At 42.4% G+C, this 24892-nt stretch overlaps 1 protein-coding gene across 1 annotated transcript in view; it reads left to right on the forward strand.

Moving 5' to 3' along the window:
* The window catches only part of atm (ATM serine/threonine kinase), a 183993-nt gene that overhangs the window by 74557 nt on the left and 84544 nt on the right, over positions 1–24892 (forward strand). The window contains 6 exon segments of the mRNA XM_033023432.1: positions 3109–3340; positions 8929–9054; positions 9886–10011; positions 13017–13109; positions 19079–19247; positions 20230–20429. Of these exon segments, the coding sequence (XP_032879323.1) occupies positions 3109–3340; positions 8929–9054; positions 9886–10011; positions 13017–13109; positions 19079–19247; positions 20230–20429 (946 nt within the window).

Here is a 24892-nt window from a genome sequence, read left to right on the forward strand (position 1 = left end):
GAATCGTGACATCTCCCTCCTCCATCTTGCAGAGACGGAGCCACACCCACATTTCCGGGTTTTATAACCCCTCCCCCCCCCCCCCCACCGGAAAAGGAGTGGCTTTCATGGAGTGATTGACAGGAGAGAGATTCTCAACATTTAAAAAAAAACTAATAACATTTTTATTTTCATTGATGGGAAGAATTCTCTGCCTCTGCTCAGCGGAGGGGGACTGAGTAAGATGGCCAAAAATCACAGCCGTAAGTGGTAGCGTTTTATCTAAAATCAAAATGCAGTGCAAACAGGAAGTGCATTTACAGTAGTGCCTTTTAACTTCAAGCCAAAGCACCCAAGCCACCATTTGCAGTAAGTAGTGCCTTTCAACTTCAAAGCTCCCAAGCCACCATTTGCAGTAAGTGGTGCCTTTCAACTTCAAGCCAATGCACCCACGCCCCCATTTGCAGTAAGTAATGCATTTTAACTTCAAGCCATTACACCCAAGCCACCATCTGCAGTAAGAAGTGCATTTCAACTTCAAGCCACACCCAAGTCACCATTTGCAGTAAGTAGTGCCTTTCAACTTCAAGCCACACCCAAGCTACCATTTGCAGTAAGTGGTGTATTTCAACTTCAAGCCACACCCAAGCCATCATTTGCAGTAAGTAGTGCCTTTCAACTTCAAAGCTCCCAAGCCACACCCAAGCTACCATTTGCAGTAAGTGGTGTATTTCAACTTCAAGCCATACCCAAGCCATCATTTGCAGTAAGTAGTGCCTTTCAACTTCAAGCTACACCCAAGCTACCATTTGCAGTAATAGTGCCTTTCAACTTCAAGCCAAAGCTCCCAAGCCACCATTTGCAGTAAGTAGTGCTTTCAACTTCAAGCCAAAGCGCCCAAGACACCATTTGCAGTAAGTAGTGCCTTTCAACTACATGCCACCATTTGCAGTAAGTAATGCCTTTCAACTTCAAGCCAATGCATCCACGCACCCCATTTGCAGTAAGTGCCTTTCAACTTCAAGCCACACCCAAGCCACCATTTGCAGTAAGTGGTGTCTTTCAACTTCAAGCCACACCCAAGCCATCATTTGCAGTAAGTACTGTCTTTCAACTGCAAGCCAAAGCACCCAAGCCACCATTTGCAGTGAGTAGTGTCTTTCAACTTCAAGCCACGATTTGCAGTAAATAGTGCCTATCAACTTCAAGTTAAAGCTCCCAAGCCACCATTTGCAGTAATAGTGCCTTTCAACTTCAAGCCAAAGCAACCAATCCACCATTTGCAGTGTAGTGCCTTTCAACTGCAAGCCAAAGCAACCAAGCCACCATTTGCAGTAAGTAGTGCCTTTCAATTTCAAGACACACCCAAGCCAAGCCAACAGGGAGGAGGAGGAGGAGGGGGGACTTTCTGGAGCGCTAATATGAACCATTTTAGAACCAATAGACATTTTGTTTGCAAGCTTTAGAACCAATAGACATTTTTTTTGCAAGCTTTAGAACCAATAGACATTTTTTTTGCAAGCTTAGAACCAATAGAGACTTTTTTTTGCAAGCTTTAGAACCAATAGAGACATTTTTGCAAGCTTTAGAACCAATAGAGACACTTTTTGCAAGCTTTAGAACCAATGGACATTTTTTGCAAGCCTTAGAACCAATGGACATTTTTGCAAGCTTTAGAACCAATAGAGACACTTTTTGCAAGCTTTAGAACCAATGGACATTTTTTTGCAAGCCTTAGAACCAATGGACATTTTTTGCAAGCTTTAGAACCAATAGACATTTTTTGCAAACATTTTAGAACCAATAGAGACACTTTTTGCAAGCTTTAGAACCAATAGAGACACTTTTTGCAAGCTTTAGAACCAATAGAGACATGTTTTGCAAGCTTTAGAACCAATACATTTTTTTGCAAGCTTTAGAACCAATACATTTTTTTGCAAGCTTTAGAACCAATACATTTTTTTGCAAGCTTTAGAACCAATAGACATTTTTTTGCAAGCTTTAGAACCAATAGACATTTTTTTGCAAGCTTTCAAACCAATAGACATTTTTTTTGCAAGCTTTAGAACCAATAGACATTTTTTTTGCAAGCTTTAGAACCAATAGACATGTTTTGCAAGCTTTAGAACCAATAGACATTTTTTTGCAAGCTTTAGAACCAATAGACATTTTTTGCAAGCTTTAGAACCAATAGACATTATTTTGCAAGCTTTAGAACCAAAAGACATTTTGTTTGCAAGTTTTAGAACCAATAGACATTTTTTTGCAAGCTTTAGAACCAATAGACCCTTTTTGCAAGCTTTAGAACCAATAGAGACACTTTTTGCAAGCTTTATAACCAATAGACATTTTTTTTGTAAGCTTTAGAACCAATAGACATTTTTTGCAAGCTTTAGAACCAATAGACACATTCTGCAAGCATTTTAGAACCACTAAGGGCACTTACATTTGAGTAGACATGTGTTCAGTGTTATTCACAGCTCAGAGAAATGTGACCCTCTGCCTTCCTCCCGCTTGCAGACACTGATTGCGGCACACCACTTCCTGGTTTTATAGTCCCTCCCCCCTGCCGCCAGCGGGGGCAGCAGAGAGAATGGGGAATTTTGTAAAAACATTAATATCTCTGTCATTTTTAATCGACGAGAAAAATCCTTGGTACACATGCGGCGGAGGGGAGCTCTGAGCAAGGTGGCCAAAAATGACGGCCGTAGGTGGCGGCGTTCTCTCGGAAATCGCAGCACAGATCACCCAAACCGGTCAAGAACAGAGTTTTCGTAATATAGATAGATAGATGAGGATGGTCTCTGGCTAAGTTGTGATTATACTCATTCACAATCAAGCAAGCAATGTGGGAAAGATCACATGGATGAGATATCAGAGAATGCCTGCCATTGTCACAGCATAAGGGAGCATTTTCATGGCAGATGGGGAAATTGGGTTTGAGGATGAATTTGGGGGGAAATTTGGCTTCTCATACAGAAACAAATCTCCTTAAAAGAAAAACCTCAAGCCAAGGATTACATTTTTTGATCACTGAACTTCAATGAAAGTTAGGGAGAATGAGGATTAAAATAATTATACAAGATTGCATTTAGTAACCAGCGTTAATATCGTATGGGTTTTTTTTAGTGCACCAGCAGAAGAACCACCAAATGAAGATTGCAAAGATGGCACAGTCTTCTCAGAAATGGAAAGCCTTTTTCTGCAAACAACATTTGATGAAATTCCAACTCGCAGTAGCACTAAGATTCGGATTGGGGACAAACAGATTGTGACATCAAAAATAAGTGCCAAGCGAGTTTTGAGGGATAAACTAGAGGAATATTTATTAGCATTGGTGGAATGTCTGCATTCTAATGTGGTAAGTGTATGCAATAATGGGATAGGACGAGTTATGTTGGTGTGGGCAAGTTGGGCTGATGGGCATATTTCCACACTGTATGACTATAACTAATAATATGCAAATATTGAGATGTTACTGCCACCTAGCATGAGACATTTATTGCAAACAAGCTTTGTTTATGTTCTATAATAGAAAATAACGAATGAGCTCATAAATGTACAGTTTTAGAACTGTACAGTTGCTGAGGAATTTTTTGAAATACCATCATATTCGTGGAGAAAAATAATTTTTGCCTGGCTTTACATCAATGTCATAATTGCGACAGTAGATAATCTATTACAGTGATGGTGATTGGGAGATAAATGTTTGTTAGGATTCTGCCTATTCTTCAAGTAGTTTCAATGGATCCTTTACCCCTCTTTAAGAAGACATACAGCTTCAATTTAAGATCTCATCAAAGAGATGACACTTCTGAATATGTAGCACTCACGTTCTTGCACAGGTGTCATAATTTTGTCCTTGGATATTTGGAGATGGACATGTTCCCTCAATCTTTTGATACAAAGATGTGGATGCTACCACTGACCTTCTAATACCTTTTAATAAATACTAGACCAAGTGCAGACCCGTTGGGTCAGCTCCCCCAATGCACCCGTTCCCTACCCGTAACCCCCACGGGAGGCGTGGTCCTTCAATTCCAGCTGTTCCCGCACTCCCTTGCCTCCCTCAGCAGTGCTCTTTTTTTAAAAAAATCCAATTGCACTTGCCCTGCGTGTAGCAAAACAATTCGTCCTCCCCCTGCTAGCCGATCCATTGTGACGTCATCAGTTGAAGCTGGTCGTTTTAAATTCAGTCTTTCGATTTTTTTAAACATTAATCAGTAATAAGTTGAGAAATAAAGCATAAAATGTTCAGTGAAGGTGTTTCTACCTAGAGCGGGAAAATGTGAATTAGAATATGTAAACATCTTGGGAAAGTTGGCATTTTTAAACTTTTAATCGCAAATAACGTGTCAAATATAGGATGAAATCTTCACTGAGGCTGATCACTGCTAGCAGAGCCATTGTGACTTCATTAGTTGAAGCTGGTGGTTTTAATTTCAAAGTCTTTGACTTTTTTAGACTTTTAATCAGTAATGAGTCGAGAATAAGTCAAGAAATAAAGCACAAAATGTTCAGATAAGGTGATCCCGGTCTCGAGGGGAAATATGTAAATCGGAATATGTAAAAATGTTATCGTTACCGCGTAGTGTTTTTGCGAAGATGTAAAGACAACCACATATACACAATAACAAGATCAGATTTTTAATAAGTACTAGACTAAGTGGGACCCGTTGGGTCCCAGCCTCACACAGGAGGGCTGGTCATCCAATGCAATATTCCACCTCTCCACCAATTCTAATATTGGTGGCCAGTTGGGGGGGGGGGGGGGGGCTTTCTGGAGCGTTAGTATGGGGGTTATGGGCTGAAGGGACTGGTTTCCAGAGGGCTAGTATGCAAATTGTGCGCCAAATGGATTCTTGGGCTGTCGTCTCAGTCAATCAAGCCTGTTGTGCTGGCAACTCACGCACTCATGGCTGGTGGGCTGGCAGTTGACTCGCGGCTAATCCTTGAAATTCTATTTCAAGCAGGGTATAAGGCCACCAAATTCAAGTGCAGTTTCTTACCACTTCTAGCAGGGTGCAAGGCCACCAAATTCAAGTGCAGTTTCATACCATTTGAAGTAGGGTGCAAAGCCACTAAAGACAGCGAGTCGTGACATCTCCCTCCTCCATCTTGCAGAGACGGAACCACACCCACATTTCCGGGTTTTATAACCCCTCCCCCCCCCCCCCCCCCCCCGCCACCAGAAAAGGAGTGGCTTTCATGGAGTGATTGACAGGAGAGAGATTCTCAACATTTTTTTAAAAGCTAATAACATTTTTATTTTTCATTGATGGGAAGAATTCTCTGCCTCTGCTCAGCGGCGGGGGACTGAGTAAGATGGCCAAAAATCACAGCCATAAGTGGTAGCGTTTTATCTAAAATCAATATACAGTGCAAACAGGAAGTGCATTTACAGTAGTGCCTTTTAACTTCAAGCCAAAGCACCCAAGCCACCATTTGGAGTAAGTAGTGCCTTTCAACTTCAAAGCTCCCAAGCCACCATTTGCAGTAAGTGGTGCTTCAACTTCAAGCCACACCCAAGCCATCATTTGCAGTAAGTAGTGCCTTTCAACTTCAAGCCACACCCAAGCTACCATTTGCAGTAAGTGGTGTCTTTCAACTTCAAGCCACACCCAAGCTACCATTTGCAGTAAATGGTGTCTTTCAACTTCAAGCCACACCTAAGCCATCATTTGCAGTAAGTAGTGCCTTTCAACTTCAAAGCTCCCAAGCCACACCCAAGCTACCATTTGCAGTAAGTGGTGTATTTCAACTTCAAGCCACACCCAAGCCATCATTTGCAGTTAGTGCCTTTTAACTTCAAGCCACCATTTGCAGTAAGTAGTGCTTTCAACTTCAAGCCAAAGCGCCCAAGACAACATTTGCAGTAAGTAGTGCCTTTCAACTTCATGCCACCATTTGCAGTAAATAATGCCTTTCAACTTCAAGCCAATGCACCCACACCCCCCATTTGCAGTAAGTAGTGCCTTTCAACTTCAATCCACACCCAAGCCACCATTTGCAGTCAGTGGTCTTTCAACTTCAAGCCACACCCAAGCCATCATTTGCAGTAAGTACTGTCTTTCAACTGCAAGCCAAAGCACCCAAGCCACCATTTGCAGTAAGTAGTGTCTTTCAACTTCATGCCACCATTTGCAGTAAGTAGTGCCTTTCAACTTCAAGCCACAATTTGCAGTAAGTAGTGCCTTCCAACTTCAAGCCACACCCAAGCCACCATTAGCAGTAAGAGGTGCCTTTCAACTTCAAGTCAAAGCTCCCAAGCCACCATTTGCAGTAAATAGTGCCTTTCAAACTTCATGCCACCATTTGCAGTGCCTTTCAACTTAATGCCAAAGCACCCAAGCCACCATTTGCCGTAAGTAGTGCCTTTCAACTTCAAGCCAATGCACCCACGCCCCCATTTGCAGTAAGTAATGCATTTTAACTTCAAGCCATTGCACCCAAGCCACCATTTGCAGTAAGTAGTGCCTTTCAACTTCAAGCCACACCCACGCCATCATTTGCAGTAACTGGTGTCTTTCAACTTCAAGCCACACCCAAGCCACCATTTGCAGTAAATAGTGCCTTTCAACTTCAAGCCAAAGCAACCAAGCCACCATTTGCAGTAAGTAGTGCCTTTCAACTTCAAGCCAAAGCAACCAAGTCACCATTTGCAGGAAGTAGTGCCTTTCAACTTCAAGTCAAAGCTCCCAAGTCACCATTTGCAATAAGTAGTGCCTTTCAACTTCAAGCCAAAGCAACCAAGCCACAATTTGCTGTAATAGTGCCTTTCAACTTCAAGCCAAAGCAACCAAGCCACCATTTGCAGTAATAGTGCCTTTCAACTTCATGCCAGCATTTGCAGGAAGTAATGCCTTTCAACTTCAAGCCACACCCATGCCCCCCTATTTGCAGCAAGTAGTGCCTTTCAACTTCAAGCCACACCCAAGCCATCATTTGCAGGAAGTAGTGCATTTCAACTTCAAGCCACGATTTGCAGTAAGTAGTGCCTATCAACTTCAAGTCAAAGCTCCCAAGCCACCATTTGCAGTAATAGTGCCTTTCAACTTCAAGCCAAAGCAACCAATCCACCATTTGCAGTAAGTAGTGCATTTCAACTGCAAGCCAAAGCAACCAAGCCACCATTTGCAGTAATAGTGCCTTTCAACTTCAAGCCAAAGCTCCCAAGCCACCATTTGCAGTAAGTAGTGCCTTTCAATTTCAAGACACACCCAAGCCAAGCCAACAAGGAGGAGGAGGGGGAGGGGAGGAGGAGGGGGAGGGGAGGAGGAGGGGGAGGGGAGGAGGAGGGGGAGGGGAGGAGGAGGGGGGACTTTCTGGAGCGCTAATATGAACCATTTTAGAACCAATAGACATTCTTTTGCAAGCTTTAGAACCAATAGACATTTTTTGCAAGCTTTAGAACCAATAGACATTTTTTTGCAAGCTTTAGAACCTAAAGCTTGCAAAAAAAATGTCTATTGAACCAATAGATTTTTTTGCAAGCTTTAGAACCAATAGACATTTTTTTGCTAGCTTTAGAACCAATAGACATATTTTTGCAAGCTTTAGAACCAATAGAGACACTTTTTGCAAGCTTTTGAACCAATACATTTTTTGCAAGCTTTAGAACCAATAGACATTTTTTTGCAAGCTTAGAACCAATAGACATTTTTTTGCAAGCTTTAGAACCAATAGACATTTTTCTGCAAGCTTTAGAACCAATAGACATTTTTTTGGCAAGCTATAGAACCAATAGACATTTTTTGCAAGCTTTAGAACCAATAGACACATTCTGCAAGCATTTTAGAACCACTAAGGGCACTTACATTTGAGTAGACATGTGTTCAGTGTTATTCACAGCTCAGAGAAACGTGACCCTCTGCCTTCCTCCCACTTACAGACACTGATTGAGGCACGCCACTTCCTGGTTTTATAGTCCCTCCCCCCTGCCGCCAGCAGAGAGAATGGGGAATTTTGTAAAAACATTAATATCTCTGTCATTTTTAATCAACGGGAAAAATCCTCGGCACACATACGGCGGAGGGGAGCTCTGAGCAAGGTGGCCAAAAATGACGGCCGTAGGTGGCGGTGTTCTCTCGGAAATCGCAGCACAGATCGCCAAAACCGGTCAAGAACAGAGTTTTAGTAATATAGATATGATATCTAAAAAGGTATCTGCTTTGGGCAGTGCGCATGCTTTGGGTCAGTCTGAAGAAGGGTCTCCACCCCGAAACGTCAACCATTCCTTCTCTCCAGAGATGCTGCCTGTCCCGCTGAGTTACTCCAGCATTTTGTGTCTACTTTTGCTTTGGGTCAGTGATATATAGACAGGAAATGTAGGTATTTTTTATTTCTGAATTGGATATTTGAATCTTTGTCAGATTATGAATCCAAATGGTTCATTGTTAAATAATTTGTTTTTATCTCCTTATTGTTTAAATTATTTAAATGTTATGTGGCCTGACATGGAGATTTACTTCCAAGTAATAAAGAATTTGTTAATTTTTCAGCTGACATCAAGAAATTTAAAACCCATTATTCTGAAACCAAACTTTGTGTTAGTTGCAATTTTTATAACGTTTAGTCTATTTTTAAAATCTATTTGGAAAATGTGAATACAATCATCGTGTCTTTTTAAACCATGATTGAATTACAGCCACATGGGGAAACTATTCAACGCTACCATAATGCTTATAATTATGGTAAGGTTAACAAAATATTTGGAAGGATAGCATTTGGACAGATTTCTATACAGTTGCTTGAGGGTGAATTGTGGTGACAATGCATTGAACTGTTTAATGTTTTCAGCATTAAAAATAAATCATTATAAAATGTTTTCTGACTGAATTAGCTTGTACATTCCTCGCTCTCATCGGGAGCGTGTGAGAGTGACAATTTAGTCTGCAATAAAAGGCAATGTGTAACTGATGGTACCTGAACAACATTTACTATTTTCAGACGCTTCCTCCAGAATGCCATGTTCGCTGTGCAGATCTTATCATTGGAGTGCTCCGATGTTATTGTGACATTGGTGTTACAAACGAGGATAATGCATGTGCGTCTGCGCTATTTCAGAAGGCAAAGGTACATAGTTGAGTTCTGACTCTACTTTATTGATTTGGATGCTGACTGGTGTTCCAGGGCCCATTACGTAGGTTAATAACAATGATGTTCCTTCGCTTAATATTCAATTCAAACCCTTTAAAATAATATTGTTACTCCTTTTGTAAGAAAACAATGTTAAGACTATCAGGATAAAATATGGGGTTGGCTATGGCACAGTGAAGTGAGCATACTGTTAGCACTAGGATTTTGGTTTGAGTTTGTCCTGGATGAACATGAGTAGTTGTTTGTGCACATGTACCTCAAATGTTTGATGGGTTTTTGAAATGACTCTGTCGTACATTGAGATTAAGAATGTTCAGATTCACCATTGAGACAGTTGAAGGCTCACTGATCAGAGAAATTAAATGTCCAAAATTTTATTTGCCAATCCTATTTTCCCTTCCATATAAAAAAAACAAAACAAAAATCCAACCAAAGACATATAGGTTTGGAGGTTCACAAAAATGCTGGAGAAACTCAGCGGGTGCAGCAGCATCTATGGAGCGAAGGAAATAGGCAACGTTTCGGGCCGAAACGTTGCCTATTTCCTTCGCTCCATAGATGCTGCTGCACCCGCTGAGTTTCTCGTGCATTTTGTGTACCTTCGATTTTCCAGCATCTGCAGTTCCTTCTTAAACACATAGGTTTGAAGGTTAATTGGCTTCAGTAAAATTGTAAATTGTCACTAATGTGTGTAAATTACTGTTCGTGTGCGGGAATTGGTGGTCGGCGCGGACTCGGTGGGCTGAAGCGCCTGTTTCCATGCTTGTAGCTCTAAACTAAACTTAATTTATTTTTCTCATCTTATAGTCTTTTATGCAGAATGTTGGTGAACACATTTCTACAACGCGAAATGATCTTAATGAAGAGGTTAAGCTCAACTCTCTGAAAACACTGATTAATGTGTGCACAAAAAGTCTACACTCGCACACTAAGGTATTCTGTTCAACACAATCAATTGTCTACAAACGCATTATGCAAATACATTCAGCCTATTTAGGTTAAGGTTTATTATTGTCACATGAGGTACAATGAAAATCTTTTGTTTTTATTCTCTCCAAACAAATCAGAAAATATACATGAATAGAATCATGCCAAACGGTACAAGTACAAAAGGTAGAAAGATACGAAAATATAGTTCTTAGCATTGTAGCATAAGAGTTCCAAAGAAAAAGTCTAATGCCCGCAATGTAGGTTGGAGAATTGGGACTGTACCCAACCTCATGGAAGGACCTGTTCAGAAGTATGATAACAGAGGGGAAGAATACATATACCTAATCATATATAGTCTGTATAATGACATTAAATTTACATAATTGTGGTTTCAGTCGCTGTCCTAGATTGAGTCTCACCTTAAGATTCCATAAACTAAATTAAAAACACCATTCCTCATGAAACATTGTTCTGTTTGCTTATGTCTTTTCATATTCAGAGAAAAGCAAGATATTCGGGACTCCTAATACTGTTCTTTACCCAGTGACACTAAATTTACTGATTAATTAGTTCTATTGCTATTATTTGGAGTCTTACTGTGATATTCACTATTACCAGTTTTACCTTTGCCAATCCATTTTAAAATAATTAATTTTTAGGGCATGGGGTATTTATGAAAGTGCTTATGACATTTATAAGGTGCTCACTTAAATCTACTATCTTTCATTGATATGAGGCTGTTACAGTTTTAGTTACTACTAGACCAAGGGGGACCCATTTGGTTCCGTCCCCTCAACGCTCGGTTGCGGGGGCGCGGGGGGGGGGGGGGTCACACACACATTAACCACCACACACACACACACACACACACTAACTACCCCCTTGATATTATATTAATATTATTAATTTTCTCCTTTTACCCCATAACCGCCCCATCCACCGACGCATACCCCCCAACTCGCAGGTGCGTATAGAGAGCGAGGGCAGAGAGAGAGGAAGGGGGAGAGAGAGGGGGGGGGGGGGTAGGAGGTGAAGGAGCCGGGCGAGTGAGTGGGCTGCGAAAAGTGGAGAGAGAGACAGAACCGGCCTGACTCTCTGGTAACCCACAGCTGGAGTGAGTGGGCGGAGGAGGGGCGTGTTTTTACAAGCTGCCCTGGCAACGAGGAGAAAGCTCTTCAGCACGTGAGTGCCGGTGACCTCGGGATCTGCAGAAATTTCTCGTTCTTTTCTGTGCTTTTTGAAGAACGGGGGGTTCTTAATTTGCGAGAAAACTGCGCATGCGCGTTGACAGCAGCTGCATTAATCCAGAGTGGGGGGGGGGGGGGATTGGTGGGCGGGCCACGAGGAAAGGCATTGTGAGGTCAGCAGCTGGGCAGCCGTTATATTTTTTTTAAATGTCAGATTGTTGATAAATTTTAGCAAATAACTCATGAAATAATCAACCAGATTTACAGATTTTTTTAATTATAAGGAAAATTTCTACCAGAATACGTAAAAATGTCACCGTCATTGCAGCTGGGCAACGATCAGATTTTTTTTTTAAAAAGGTCAGATTGGTCAATGAATTTAATAAAAAATGTCGGGGAAATAATTGACCAAATTTACAGAGGAGTGGATTTCTAAAATCACAAGGAAAATCTCTACTGAAATATGTAAACATTTCCCCGTTTCGGCGTCTGGTTTACGAGGAGATGCGTTTCAAAGGCAAAATCTCTCTCTCTCACACGCACGCACGCGCACACACACACACACACTGTTTTAAAAGTATATAGATAGATATATTATTGATTTATATAGTATATTATATAGTATTGATTTATATAGTATAGTATATGTAATATTGATTTACAATTGCTATTTTATTGAAAAGTGCTGGAAAAACTCAGCAGATCAGGCAGCAATGGACAGGTTACATTTTGAGTCAGAACTCTTATTATTTATTGGATTTTCTTGTTTAAGATGAGAATTACATATTAATTTGAATTGAATTGATTTTATTAGGGACAGTGCATATTAATAAAACATTTGCATGTAATATGCAAGATTGTAGCCAGTAGCTAATTTCCATCTTTAGTCCCACACAAGATAAACACATCCCAAACAAGGTAAAAACAAAAGACAAAAACAAAAACAAAACAAACAATATGGTTTAGCCTACAGTCATAACATAGAATAAATAACAAACACTCAACACAGTTTAAAGTCCCAAAGTCATTGTCTCTTCCCTCCTTGCTCTCCCTCTGCGCTGAGGCAATCCAAGCCTCCGATGTTATGACCCCGCCGGGTAAGTCCCGCAGGCTGAATCCGAGCTCCGCAAACGGGCCGGTTCAAACTCCGCGGCCCGGGGCGGTCGAAGCTGCCGAAGCTGCCGTCCTCCAGACCAGCGGACGCAGCTGTAGTTGTGGGAGCTCCGGAAAACAGAACTCGAGCTCCCGATGATGTCGTCCACTGGCCCACTGGCCCGCGGCCGAGCCTCCGAGGCTCCAAAGTCGGGTCGGAAGTTGTGCCGCACCGCAACCACAGTCCCGAAGTCGGCCAGGCTCGCGTTGGTAAGTCCTGGCTCTGCTCCACAGCCTCCACAGCCTCGAGGTCGGTCGCAGTTGGAGGCCGCCAGCTCCGCGATAGGCCTCAGCGCAGACGGACACGGAGACGGGGGATACAGCCGAAAAAGTCGCATCCCCCCCCGAAGGAAGAGCCAAAAAACACACCACACCCACCCCCCCACACACACACACAGCCAAACAAACCGAAACAAACCGCAAAAACAGAACAAAAGAAAACAAAAAACAGAAAAGACAAACGGACTGCAGGCGAGCCGCAGCTGCAAGGCAGCGCAGCCACTCCCACTCCCACAATATTATTGTCTTTTGTAATTGGTTAATATTTATAAATTTGCCATGTATTTTATCTATGTTGATCTCATAAAATTACCATCCAATTTAGTATTACAAAAATATGCCAGAAAAATTCTATCTCCGTGACGTAAACTATTTCTTCAATCATTTTAGCAGCACTGGCCAAAGAAGCACTCATCTGTTCTCTTTCTTCAACTATTCGCAGCAAGATTTATGAATGACCTCGTGGAAGTTTGTCGACGGCTGGTAAGAAACTAATTGCAAGTTCTTAAGATTGAAAGATAAAAAAAATTTAAGTGCATTGCTGATTGTGTAATCTGAATTTAAATTCTTCTGTCTTCTCAATACTACAAACCATGCAATTACAGTGCATTCAGAAAGTATACAGACCCCTTCACTTTTTCCACATTTTGTTATGTTACAGCCTTATTCTAAAATGGATTAAAAAATGTTTTTATCATCAATCTACGCACAATACCCCGTAATAAAAAAGCGAAAACGGGTGTTTAGAAATTTTTGCAAAGAAATTAAAGAAATAATTGAAATATCACATTTACATAAGTATTCAGACCCTTTACTCAGTACTTTGTCGAGGCACCTTTGGCAGCAATTACAGCAGGGTCGGCAACCTACGGCCCATAACCCGAAATCACCCAGCCTGCAGGCATATTTTTTTTTTAGTCCGATGCGGTACTGCCTTTGTTGAGCGTGGGGGAGTCCCAGCTGTGACGTGTTTCCTATAAGTAGGTCTGTGGGCAGCAGGTGCTATGACACTCAAAATTGAGCTTCGTTGCATCCTATTTTCATTGATTATCCTTGAGATGTTTCTACAACTTGATTGGAGTCCACCACTGGTAAATTAAATGATTGTACATGATTTGGAAAGGCACACACCTGTCTTTATAAGGTCCCGCAGTTGACAGTGCACGTCAGAGCAAAAACTAAGCCTTGATAATGAAAGAATTGTCCGTGGACCTCTGACTCAGGATTATGTCGAGACACAAATCTGGGGAAGGGTATAAAACAATTTCTGCAGCATTGCAAGTCCCGAAGAGCACAGTGGCCTCCGTCATTCTTAAATGAAAGAAATTTGAAACCACCAGGACCCTTCATAGAGCTGGCTGCCCGGCCAAACTGAACAATCGGGGGAGAAGGGCCTTGGTCAGGGAGATGGCCAAGAACCCAATGGTCACTCTGACAGAGCTCCAGAGTTCCTCTGTGGAGATGGGAGAACCTTCCAGAAGGACAACTATATCTGCAGTATCCCACCAATCAGGCCTTTAAGGCCGGACTGAAGCCACTCCTCAGTAAAAGGCACATGACAGCTCGCTTGGAGTTTGCCAAAAGGCACCTAAACAAGATTCTCTGGTCTGATAAAACCAAGATTTAACTCTTTGGCCTGAATGGCAAGTGTCGCGTCTGGAAGAAACCAGGCACCGCTCATCACCTGGCCAATACCATACCTACGGTGAAGCATGGTGGTGGCAGCATCATGCTGTTGGGATGTTTTTTAGCGGCAGGAACTGGGCGACTAGTCTGGATCGAGGGAAAGATGAACAGAGCAAAGTAAAGAGAGATCCTTGATGAAAACCTGCTCCAGAGCGTTCAGACTGGGGCAGAGGTTCCCCTTCCAAAATGACAACGACCCTAAGCATACAGCCAAGACAACGCTGGAGAGGCTTCGTGACAAGTCTGTGAATGTCCTTGCGTGGCCCAGCCAGAGCCCAAACTTGAACCCGATCGAATATCTCTGGAGGGACCTGAAAATAGCTGTGCATCGAGGCTCCCGATCCAACCTGACAGAGCTTGAGAGGATCTGCAAAGAAGAATGGGAGAAATTACCCAAATACAGGTGTGCCAAGCTTGTAGCGTAATACCCAAGAAGACTCGAGGCTGTAATCCAGGGGTGGGCAACCACCCATGTCTGTGCGGATGGCGGGCCACATCTATCGCCATAAATGGAGGTAATAATACAGTTGTAGTTTTGTTTCAAAGGCACTATACTTAGAGGAGGGAGAGGGAGCCCGGTCAACGCTAGCCTCCACCGAGCCTTTGGTGCCCCCAGTGAGGGAGGGCGAGGCAGGGGCCAGGAGGGCGGCTGCCTGCTCGGAGTGCCAGGACTACCGGCGTCGCGCTGCCCACCTGCCGCTGCTCACCATCGAGCTGCCCAGCAACAGTTCAGTGGACATGAGCGACCGGTCTGAGTGGGGCTCGCTAGGCCGGCAGCTGGGCTACGACGAGGCAGAGGCCCAACCCTCCCTGCCTCCCTTACCCGTCCACGAGGTCCCTCCCCCGCCCGCTCCCCGCCGCCTGGACCCCCCCGGAGAGGCCAGTCGCAACAGCAAGGCAGAGGCCGAACTGTCTGATGGGGACAACGAGAGCCTGGACAGCACACTCATCTCCAATGACACCATCAACTGCAGCACGGACTCCTCATCCCGGGACAGCCTGCCTGAGGCACCCAACTGCCCACAGACCTACCTACGGGAAACACGTCACAGCTGGGACTCCCCCACACTCAACATCGACGTCTTCCAGAGAGAGCAGTACCGCATCGGACAAAAAAAAATATGCCTGCGGGCCGGGTGATTTCGGGTTATGGGCCGTAGGTTGCCGACCCCTGCTGTAATCGCTGCCAAAGGTGCCTCAACAAAGTACTGAGTAAAGGGTCTGAATACCTATGTAAATGTGATATTTTAGTTCTTTGTTTCTAATTACTTTGCAAAAATTTCTAAACACTTGTTTCCGCTTTTTTATTATGGGGTATTGTGTATTTTTCACACAGAGTTGTGAGTCTGTGGAATTCTCTGCCTCTGAGGGCGGTGGAGGATGGTTCTGGACACTTTCAAGAGACAGGTTGATAGGGCTCTTGAAGATTGTGGAGTCCGGAGATATGGGGAGAAGGCAGGAACGGGGTACTGACTGTGGATGTTCAGCCATGATCACATTGAATGGTGGTGCTGGCTCGAAGGGCTGAATGGCCTACCCTGCACCATTTGTCTATTGTATAAATTGATGATAAAAAAAAAAAAAGAATTTAATCCATTTTAGAATAAGGGTGTAACGTAACAAAATGTGCAAAAAGTGGACGGGTCTGAATACTTTCTGAATGCACTCTATGTAAACAGCATTTTACGTATCATTGGTGTTTGTATTTGTGTTGTATCTTTTCATCCCTTACATCATTTTAAAATCCATCAAGCATGTTATTGAAATTAATGTCACAAAATGAAGTCATTCAACCTATCAAGTCCATGCTAGCTATACTTCAACAAAAATCAAAACCATATACCATATGATCAGTTATGTGAGAAATTTGAAGCAACGAATTAGAATTATTTTGGCTTCCTAAAGGGCCTGTCCGTCTTGGCGATTTTTTCGGTGACTGCCGGCATAATTGACTGATGTATCAGGTCACCGAAAATGTTGTGGCATGATGTGGCGGTGACATGGCGTGATGACCTATGACGCGTGATGTTTCCTCAGGTATCGCAACTTTTCTTTGTCGCCGCTGTATTTTGACATGTTCTGCTGACTGACTGACGGCGGTCGCCGAAAAAAATCGCCAAGTGGGACAGGCCCTTAAAGCTTCAAATTCTTACGTAAAGAGACACCAAGATAATTTAACCTTCTCCAAGTTAGAGACCAACCTCCAATCTTAAATGGTAGATGTGGAGAGACATATAAACAAGTATGAACAATTTTCACCTCCTCCAGTCATTAGAAGGGAATGACTTGGTTACTGCTGGTAACTTCCTAAGAGCATGTGATAGGAGCAGAATTGGGGCATTTGGCACGTCAAGTCTACACCGCCATTCAATCATGGCTGATCTACCTCTCCCTCCATCACATTCTCCTACCTTCTCCCCATAACCTCTGACACCTGTACTAATGAAGAATCTGTCTATATATCTCTGCCTTAAATATATCCACAGCCTTCTGTGGCAAATAATTCCACAGAATCACCACCCTCTCACTAAAGCAATTCCTCCTCATCTCCTTCCTAAAATCTCCTTTAATTCTGAGGCTGACCTCTAGTCCTAGACTCTCCCACTAGTGGAAACATCCTCTCCACATCCACTCTATCCATGCCTTTCACTATTCTGTACGTTTCAATGAGGTCCCCAGGAATTAGTAGGTTAACGCTCATCATTTGTGATCATTCTTGTAAACCTCCTCTGGACCTTCTCCAGAGCAGCGCATCCTTCCTCAGATATGGTGCCCAAAATGGCTATCAATATTCCAAATGTGGCCGACCAGCACCTTATAGAGCTTCAGCATTACATCCCTGTTTTTGTATACAAACTCTCTCAAAATAAATGCTGGCGTTGCTTTCTTTACTCCCAATTCGACTAGCAGATTAACTTTTTAGTAATCCGGCACCAGCACTCCCAAATCCCATTTCACCTCCGATTTCTGGATTCTCTTCCCATTTAGAAAATAGTCTATGCCTTTATTCCTACTACCAAAATGCATGACTCCACACTTTGCTACACTATATTCCATCTGCCACTTCTCTGCCCACTCTCCCAACCTGTCCAAGCCCTTCTGCAGAATCCCTGCTTTATCTACACTAACTGCCCCAACTTCTGGCATTGGCTGTAAAAATAGGAACGTTAATGAGTAATGTGTTATACCAAAAAATTGAATGATTTTATTTCTGGCCTATGCAACAATGTCTTGTGAGAAATTGTATTCTTTAATTGTGATTGTTTCTGCATGAATTCCAACATTTTTTGTTGAAATTAATCCAGTGGTGTGCTTTGGATACCTGGACTCCGAAATGTTTCTTGCTTCTGACATTTATTACACCTCTTCCAAGGTTTCTTTTCTCAGCTTCAACCACTGGCTTTTGAGAAGCTGGAATGGCTCTTGTTATATTTTCGTCTAAGCTCAATTAGTTAGTTGCATTAATAATATTTGTTGTGAGCTGCAGAAAGCCTTGTTTGTCCTGGATGGCTTGTCCTATTTCTGGGTGAAAATTGCATGTGATTATTCATGACGTTATCAAATTCAATAATTAGTTTAGTATAAGAATATGTATTCTTTAGATTGGGGCTCGTCAGCCTGGGAAGGCAGTCCATCTAGGAGAGGGAAAACTCTGATTTAAAACCACCACTGTCTTGTGGCCATATCCAGTCATGGAAAAGGCTCCAGGAGTAAACCTCAAGAAAATCTGGAGTCGGAGCCCCTAAGGCAGTTCGTCGTTGTCCACAACCTCACTCTGGCAGCTCCTGCGACGGCGCTGATGCCAAGCTGTAACAGCCCAGCTGTTCCTTTGGATCGATCAGCGACGTGGAGAGAGGGGACGTGCTGCATGGGCAACAGCCTGTCCTCCATATGACATCGCCCAGGCTTGCATCTGACCCAACAACTAGGATGCATCACCTATGGTCAGTCATGACCGAGGGGGGCCTACGATTCTTTAGATTATATTTTACAACTGATCACAAAGCTGCTGAATGGAGCACCAACATAAACTTAGACTGTTGGCAGTGATACTTCCATCTACACATGATCCTCAAAAACCAATTGTAAACTGTGGACCAACATTAATAGACCTATGACCTCCTGAAGAAGAATCAGGATATGTTGCATATAAGGATGCTTCAACACAACAGTGTTGTTTTTGTAGGTGTCCCTGTCATGTTTTTTAGCTGTGTGAATCATCTTAGCCAAGTAAGGTGGAAAGAGATTTTATATTTTTTGCAGCCTTTTGTAGGATGCACCATAGCAAACAGGGATGTGAAAAAGTCAGGTTCTGCATAATCTTTCTGTACTGTATGCAATCATGGCTATAAAAGGGCAGTCGATGCCACACTGCAATATTTATTAAATAATCTTGAGGAAAGAGCATCCAATTTGTACGCTCTCCCTTGTGATCACGTGGGTTTTCTCCGGGTTCTCTGGTGTCCTCCCACACTACAAAGACGTGCCAGTTTGTAGGTTAATTGGCTTTGGCAAAATTGTAATATTGTCTCTAGTGTGTAGGGTAGTGTTAAGTGTATGGGGATCGCTGGTCGGCGCAGTCTCAATGGGTCGAAGGGCCTGTTTCCAGGCTGTATCTCTAAACTCCAAAGTCTTACAAGTTCCCCACATCTATCCACGGTGTTTGGCACTATTAATAGTTTGCACAGAAAGTTATTAAACATGGTAATTATATTTTCTCTGCTAATCCATAGCTTTCAGTGTAAACACTGGTGTATCTACTACAGGCAATTCCCACTGGAAAACCATGTGATGCTTTTGAGGCAAAGGACGATTTTCAAGATGATTTAATGGAAACAGAGGGACATGGATCCGGAGACCTCTTTGATGACGATAACGACAAAGTCCCTGAAGGAGGAGATTATAATGAAAACAATGACTCATCGGTTGGAATAGGTATGACATTTATAAGATTATTAGATGTTAAATATTAGCTCTACATTGGCTCATTTTACGACCATCTACTGCAACTGAACAGGCTATAAACATAGAAATTAGGTGCCGGAATAGGCCATTCGGCCCTTCGAGCCTGCACCGCCATTCAATATGATCATGGCTGATCATCCAACTCAGTACTAAGTTGCACGTTGTGCTTATACACTTATTCTTGACGAGAGATATTTAAGTAATTTCAGCATCCCTGGTCAAGAAAGTGCTTGCCTACATAGAACATAGAAAAGTACAGCGAAGGAATAGACCCTTCGGCCCACCAAGTCTGCACCTAACACAATGCCAAATTAAACTTATCCCATCTGCCTGCGCGTGGTCCCGATCCTTCTATTTCCTGCCCATGCGTGTGTTTGTCTAAATGTCTCTTGGGCATTGTTACTGAATCTGGTTCTACCACGTGCCCTTATAGTATGTTACAGGCACCTAAATAGGGCTGGAGATGATGATACATAATTGTGGATGTTCTGAGGATTTGTGGAGATATTTCTCTCAGAAATTATGCTTTTCATGTTACACTAATCTTCTTTATAGATTCAAAAGTAGCAGTCACATGGGTGAGGTGAAAAGGAGTGACTGTGGAACCTGATCCAGAAGGTTGACATTTCATAAAGAAATAAAATACACAGAATCTTTGTTACTACAATTTTAAAATAAGATAAATTGATGCTTCAGGCACATGCTTCACATTGATGCTAAAAAAGCCAATGCAACAGACTTAATTATTTAACGATAGAAAGCTAGTTCAGACTCGAATACACTTTTATTAAGGGAAAGAAACTCTTCGACTTAAAATAGCTTTCTATTGTTACAGAATAGAGCCATTGATTATATTAATAGATTAATTTTACCACTTTGCCATTTTCTTAAATAATTTACGTAGGAACATAATGTTGCACTTTCATCATTTTCTCTTTCAACTCTCTTTCAGGAGCAAAGAACATTTTATCTGAAGACAATTTGACAAAGCATGATTTTCTCCTGCTCGATATTCTCCGATTCATCTGTTGCTGCACAGCAGCAGGTCAGATACATGCACTTTCATTCAGGTGTACTGACATTAGAAGAAAGCTACTGGCATTAATTGAGGACATCAACCACAACATTTCAAAACCTCCCCACTTGCACATGGTGGGTGAAACTCTATAATATTTGGTTTTGTACTTCATAGGGGAATAAGAGGCGACCGTGGCTGACAAGGGAAGTCAAGGACAGTATAAAAATAAAAGAGAAGAAGTATAAAATAGCAAAGGTACACAAAAATGCTGGAGAAACTCAGCGGGTGCAGCAGCATCTATGGAGCGAAGGAAATAGGTGACGTTTCGGGCCGAAAATCTTTGCTATAAAATAGCAAAGATGAGCGGGAAGCCAGAGGATTGGGAAACTTTTAAAGAGCAACAGAAGATAACTAAAAAGTCAATACGGGGAGAAAGGATGAGGTTCGAAGGTAAGCTAGTCAAGAATATAAAGGAGGATAGTAAAAGCTTCTTTAGGTATGTGAATAGGAAAAAATTAGGTAAGACAAATATGAGTCCATTGAAGACAGAAACCGGTGAACTTATTATGGGGAACAAGGAAATGACAGACAAGTTGAACAGGTACTTTGGATCTGTTTTCACTAAGGAAGACACAATCAATCTCCCAGATGTACTAGTGGCAAGAGGATCTAGGGTGACGGAGGAACTGAAGGAAATTCACATTAGGCAGGAAATGGTGTTGGGTAGACTGATGGGACTGAAGGTTGATAAATCCCCAGGGCCTGATGGTCTGCATCCCAGGGTACTTAAGGAGGTGGCTCTAGACGCATTGGTGATCATTTTCCAATGTTCTTTAGATTCAGGATCAGTTCCTGTGGATTGGGAGGTAGCTAATGTTATCCCACTTTTTAAGAAAGGAGGGAAAGAGAAAACGGAATTATAGACCAGTTAGCCTGATATCGGTGGTGGGGAAGATACTTGAGTCAATTATAAAAGATGATATAGCGGCACATTTGGATAACAGTAACAGGATCGGTCCAAATCAGCATGGATTTAAGAAGGGGAAATCATGCTTGACTAATCTTCTGGAATTTTTTGAGGATGTAACTAGGAAAATGGACAAGGGATAGCCAGTGGATGTAGTGTACCTGTACTCTCAGAAAGCCTTTGATAAGGTCCCACATAGGAGATTAGTTGGTAAAATTAGAGTACATGGTATTGGGGGTAGGGTACTGACATGGATAGAAAATTGATTGGCCGACAGGAAAAAAAGAGTAGGAATAAACGAGTCCCTGTCAGAATGGCAGGCAGTGACTAGTGGGGTACCGCAAGGCTCAGTGCTGGGACCGCAGCTATTTACAATATACATTAATGATTTAGATGAAGTGATTAAAAGTAGCATTAGCAAATTTGCAGATGACACAAAGCTGTGTGGCAGTGTGAACTGTGAGGAGGATGCTATGAGAATGCAGGGTGACTTGGACAGGTTGGGTGAGTGGGCAGATGCAGTTTAATGTGGATAAATGTGAGGTTATTCACTTTGGAGGCAAGAACAGGAAGGCAGATTATTATCTGAATGGTGTCAAGTTAGGAAAAGGGGAAGTACAACGAGATCTGGGTGTTCTTGTGCATCCGTCACTGAAAGTAAGCATGCAGGTACAGCAGGCAGTGAAGAAAGCTAATGGCATGTTGGCCTTCATAACAAGAGGAGTTGATTATAGGAGCAAAGAGGTCCTTCTGCACTTGCACAGGGCCCTAATGAGACCATACCTGGAGTATTGTGTGCAGCTTTGGTCTCCAAATTTGAGGGAGGACATTCTTGCTATTGAGGGAGCGCAGCGTAGGTTCACGAGGTTAATTCCAGGGATGGCTGGACTGTCTTATGTTGAAAGAATGGCTGGACTTGTATACACTGGAATTTATGATGAGAGGGAATCTTATTGAAACATACAGTGCCCTCCATGACGTTTGGGACAAAGACCCATAATTTATTTATTTGCCTCTGTATTCCATAATTTGAGAATTGTAATAGAAAAAAAGCACATATGGTTAAAGTGCACATTGTCAGATTTTATTAAAGGATATTTTTATACATTTTGGTTTCACCATGTAGAAATTACAGCTGTGTTTATACATAGTCCCCCCATTTCAGGGCACCATAATATTTGGGACACAAGGCTTCTCGGGTGTTTGTAATTGCTCAGGTGTGTTTAAATGCCTCCTTAATGCAGGTATAAGAGAGCTCTCAGCACTGTCTTTCCTCCAGTCTTTTGATCACCTTTGGAAACTTTTATTGCTGTTTATCAACATGAGGACCAAAGTTGTGCCAATGAAAGTAAAATAAGCCATTATTAGACTGAGAAACAAGAATAAAACTGTTAGAGACATCAGCCAGACCTTAGGCTTACCAAAATCAACTGTTTGCAACGTCATTAAGAAGTGAGCACTGGTGAGCTTACTAATCGCAAAGGGACGGGCAGGCCAAGGAAGACCTCCACAGCTGATGACAGAGGAATTCTCTCTATAATAAAGAAAAATCCCCAAACACCTGTCCGACAGATCAGAAACACTCTTCAGGAGTCAGGGTGGATTTGTCAATGACCACTGTCCACAGAAGACTTCATGAACAGAAATACAGAGGCTACACTGCAAGATGCAAGCAACTTGTTAGCCGCAAAAATAGGATGGTCAGGTTACAGTTTGTCAAGAAATACTTTAAAGAGCAGCCATAGTTCTGGAAAAAAAGGTCCTGTGGACAGATGAGACGAAGATTAACTTCTACCAGAGTGATGGCAAGAGCAAAGTATGGAGGAGAGAAGGAACTGCCGAAGATCCAAACCATACCACCTCATGTTTGAAACATGGTGGTGGGGGTGTTATGGCCTGGGCATGTATGGCTGCTGAAGGTACTGGCTCACTTATCTTCGTTGATGATACAACTACTGATGGTAGCATAATGAATTCTGAAGTGTTTAAACACATCCTATCTGCACAAGTTCAAACAAATGCCTCAAAACACATTGGCCGGCGGTTCTTTCTACAGCAAGACAATGATGCCAAACATACTGCTAAAGCAACCTGCTAAAGAGGTTTTCAAAGCTAAAAAATGGTCAATTCTTGAGTGGCCACATCAATCACCCGATCTGAACCCAATTGAGCATGCCTTTTATATGCTGAAGGGAAAACCGAAGGGGACCAGCCCCCAAAACAAGCATACGCTAAAGATGGCTGCATTACAGGCCTGGCAGAGCATCACCAGAAAAGGCACCCAGCAACTGGTGATGTCCATGAATCACAGACTTCAAGCAGTTATTGCATGCAAAGGATATGCAACAAAATACTAAACATGACTACTTTCATTTACATGACATTGCTGTATCCCAAACATTAGGGTGCCCTGAAATGGGGGACTCTGTATAAACACTGCTGTAGTTTCTACATGGTGAAACCAAAATGTGTAAAAATTATCTTTATTAAAATCTGACAATGTGCACTTTAACCACATGTGATTTATTCTATAACAAATCTCAAATTGTAGAGTCAAATAAATAAATGATGGGTCTTTGTCCCAAACATTATGGAGGGCACTATATGATTATTAAGGGATTGGACACGCTAGAGGCAGGAAACATTTTCCCGATGTTGGGGGGGGGGGGGGGGGGGGGGGGGGGGTGCAGAACCAGGGGCCACAGTTTAAGAATAAGGGGTAGGCCATTTAGAACGGAGATGAGGAAAAACGTTTTCACCCTGAATCTGTGGAATTCTCTGCCTCAAGGCAGTGGAGGTCGATATTCTGGATGCTTTCAAGAGAGAGTTAGATAGAGCTCTTAAAGATCGCAGAGCCAAGGGATATGGGGAGAAGGCATGAACGGAGTACTGATTGTGGATGATCAGCCATGATCACAGTGAATGGCAGTGCTGGCTCGAAGGGCCGAATAGGCTACTCCTGCACCTTTTGTCTATTGTCTATTATGGAGAAATGCACAAACATTTATTTTGCTCACTCTTTAGAGATATTAACCTAAATGCTACACTATTTCCATCATCCATAAAAATCAAATGAATTTTACAAATTATTGCTCCCTGTGGAAAATGTTGGCTTATTGGGAATTTGGGCTTCATCCTACGCACTCCCAATAATTTTCTATTAATGGATAAATATTTTTTTAATTAGTCCTATCTGACATATAACAAAATAAACTAGCATGGTATCATAATCATCACCATAATCTGGGATGTCGACTGATGCAACAGACATTGCTTTGTTAAATAAAACATCGCTAGCTCACCCTGTGATATGAAGGGAAAGTGGGGGTAATAATTGCATTTGATTTCAAGGTCTGCCATTGCTTGGCTTCTACTGCAGGGAGTTTGTTTCCTAACATTTGATGCAAAGTTTGACTTACCTTCAGTGATGTACAGTGTTAACGTTGAGTACTCATACTCGAAAGGCCCATCCAAGGCGGCACAGTGCCAGAGCCTTGGGTTCGATCCTGACTACTGGTGGTGCCTGTACGGAGTTTGTACGTTCTCCTCGTGACCATGTAGTTTTGGCCGGCTGCTCTGGTTACCTCCCACATTCCAAAGACAAATAATAGGTTATTTGGCTTCTGGAAA

Source organism: Amblyraja radiata, chromosome 6 (genome assembly GCF_010909765.2).
Source record: "Amblyraja radiata isolate CabotCenter1 chromosome 6, sAmbRad1.1.pri, whole genome shotgun sequence".
In the NCBI taxonomy this organism is placed as follows: Eukaryota; Metazoa; Chordata; class Chondrichthyes; order Rajiformes; family Rajidae; genus Amblyraja; species Amblyraja radiata.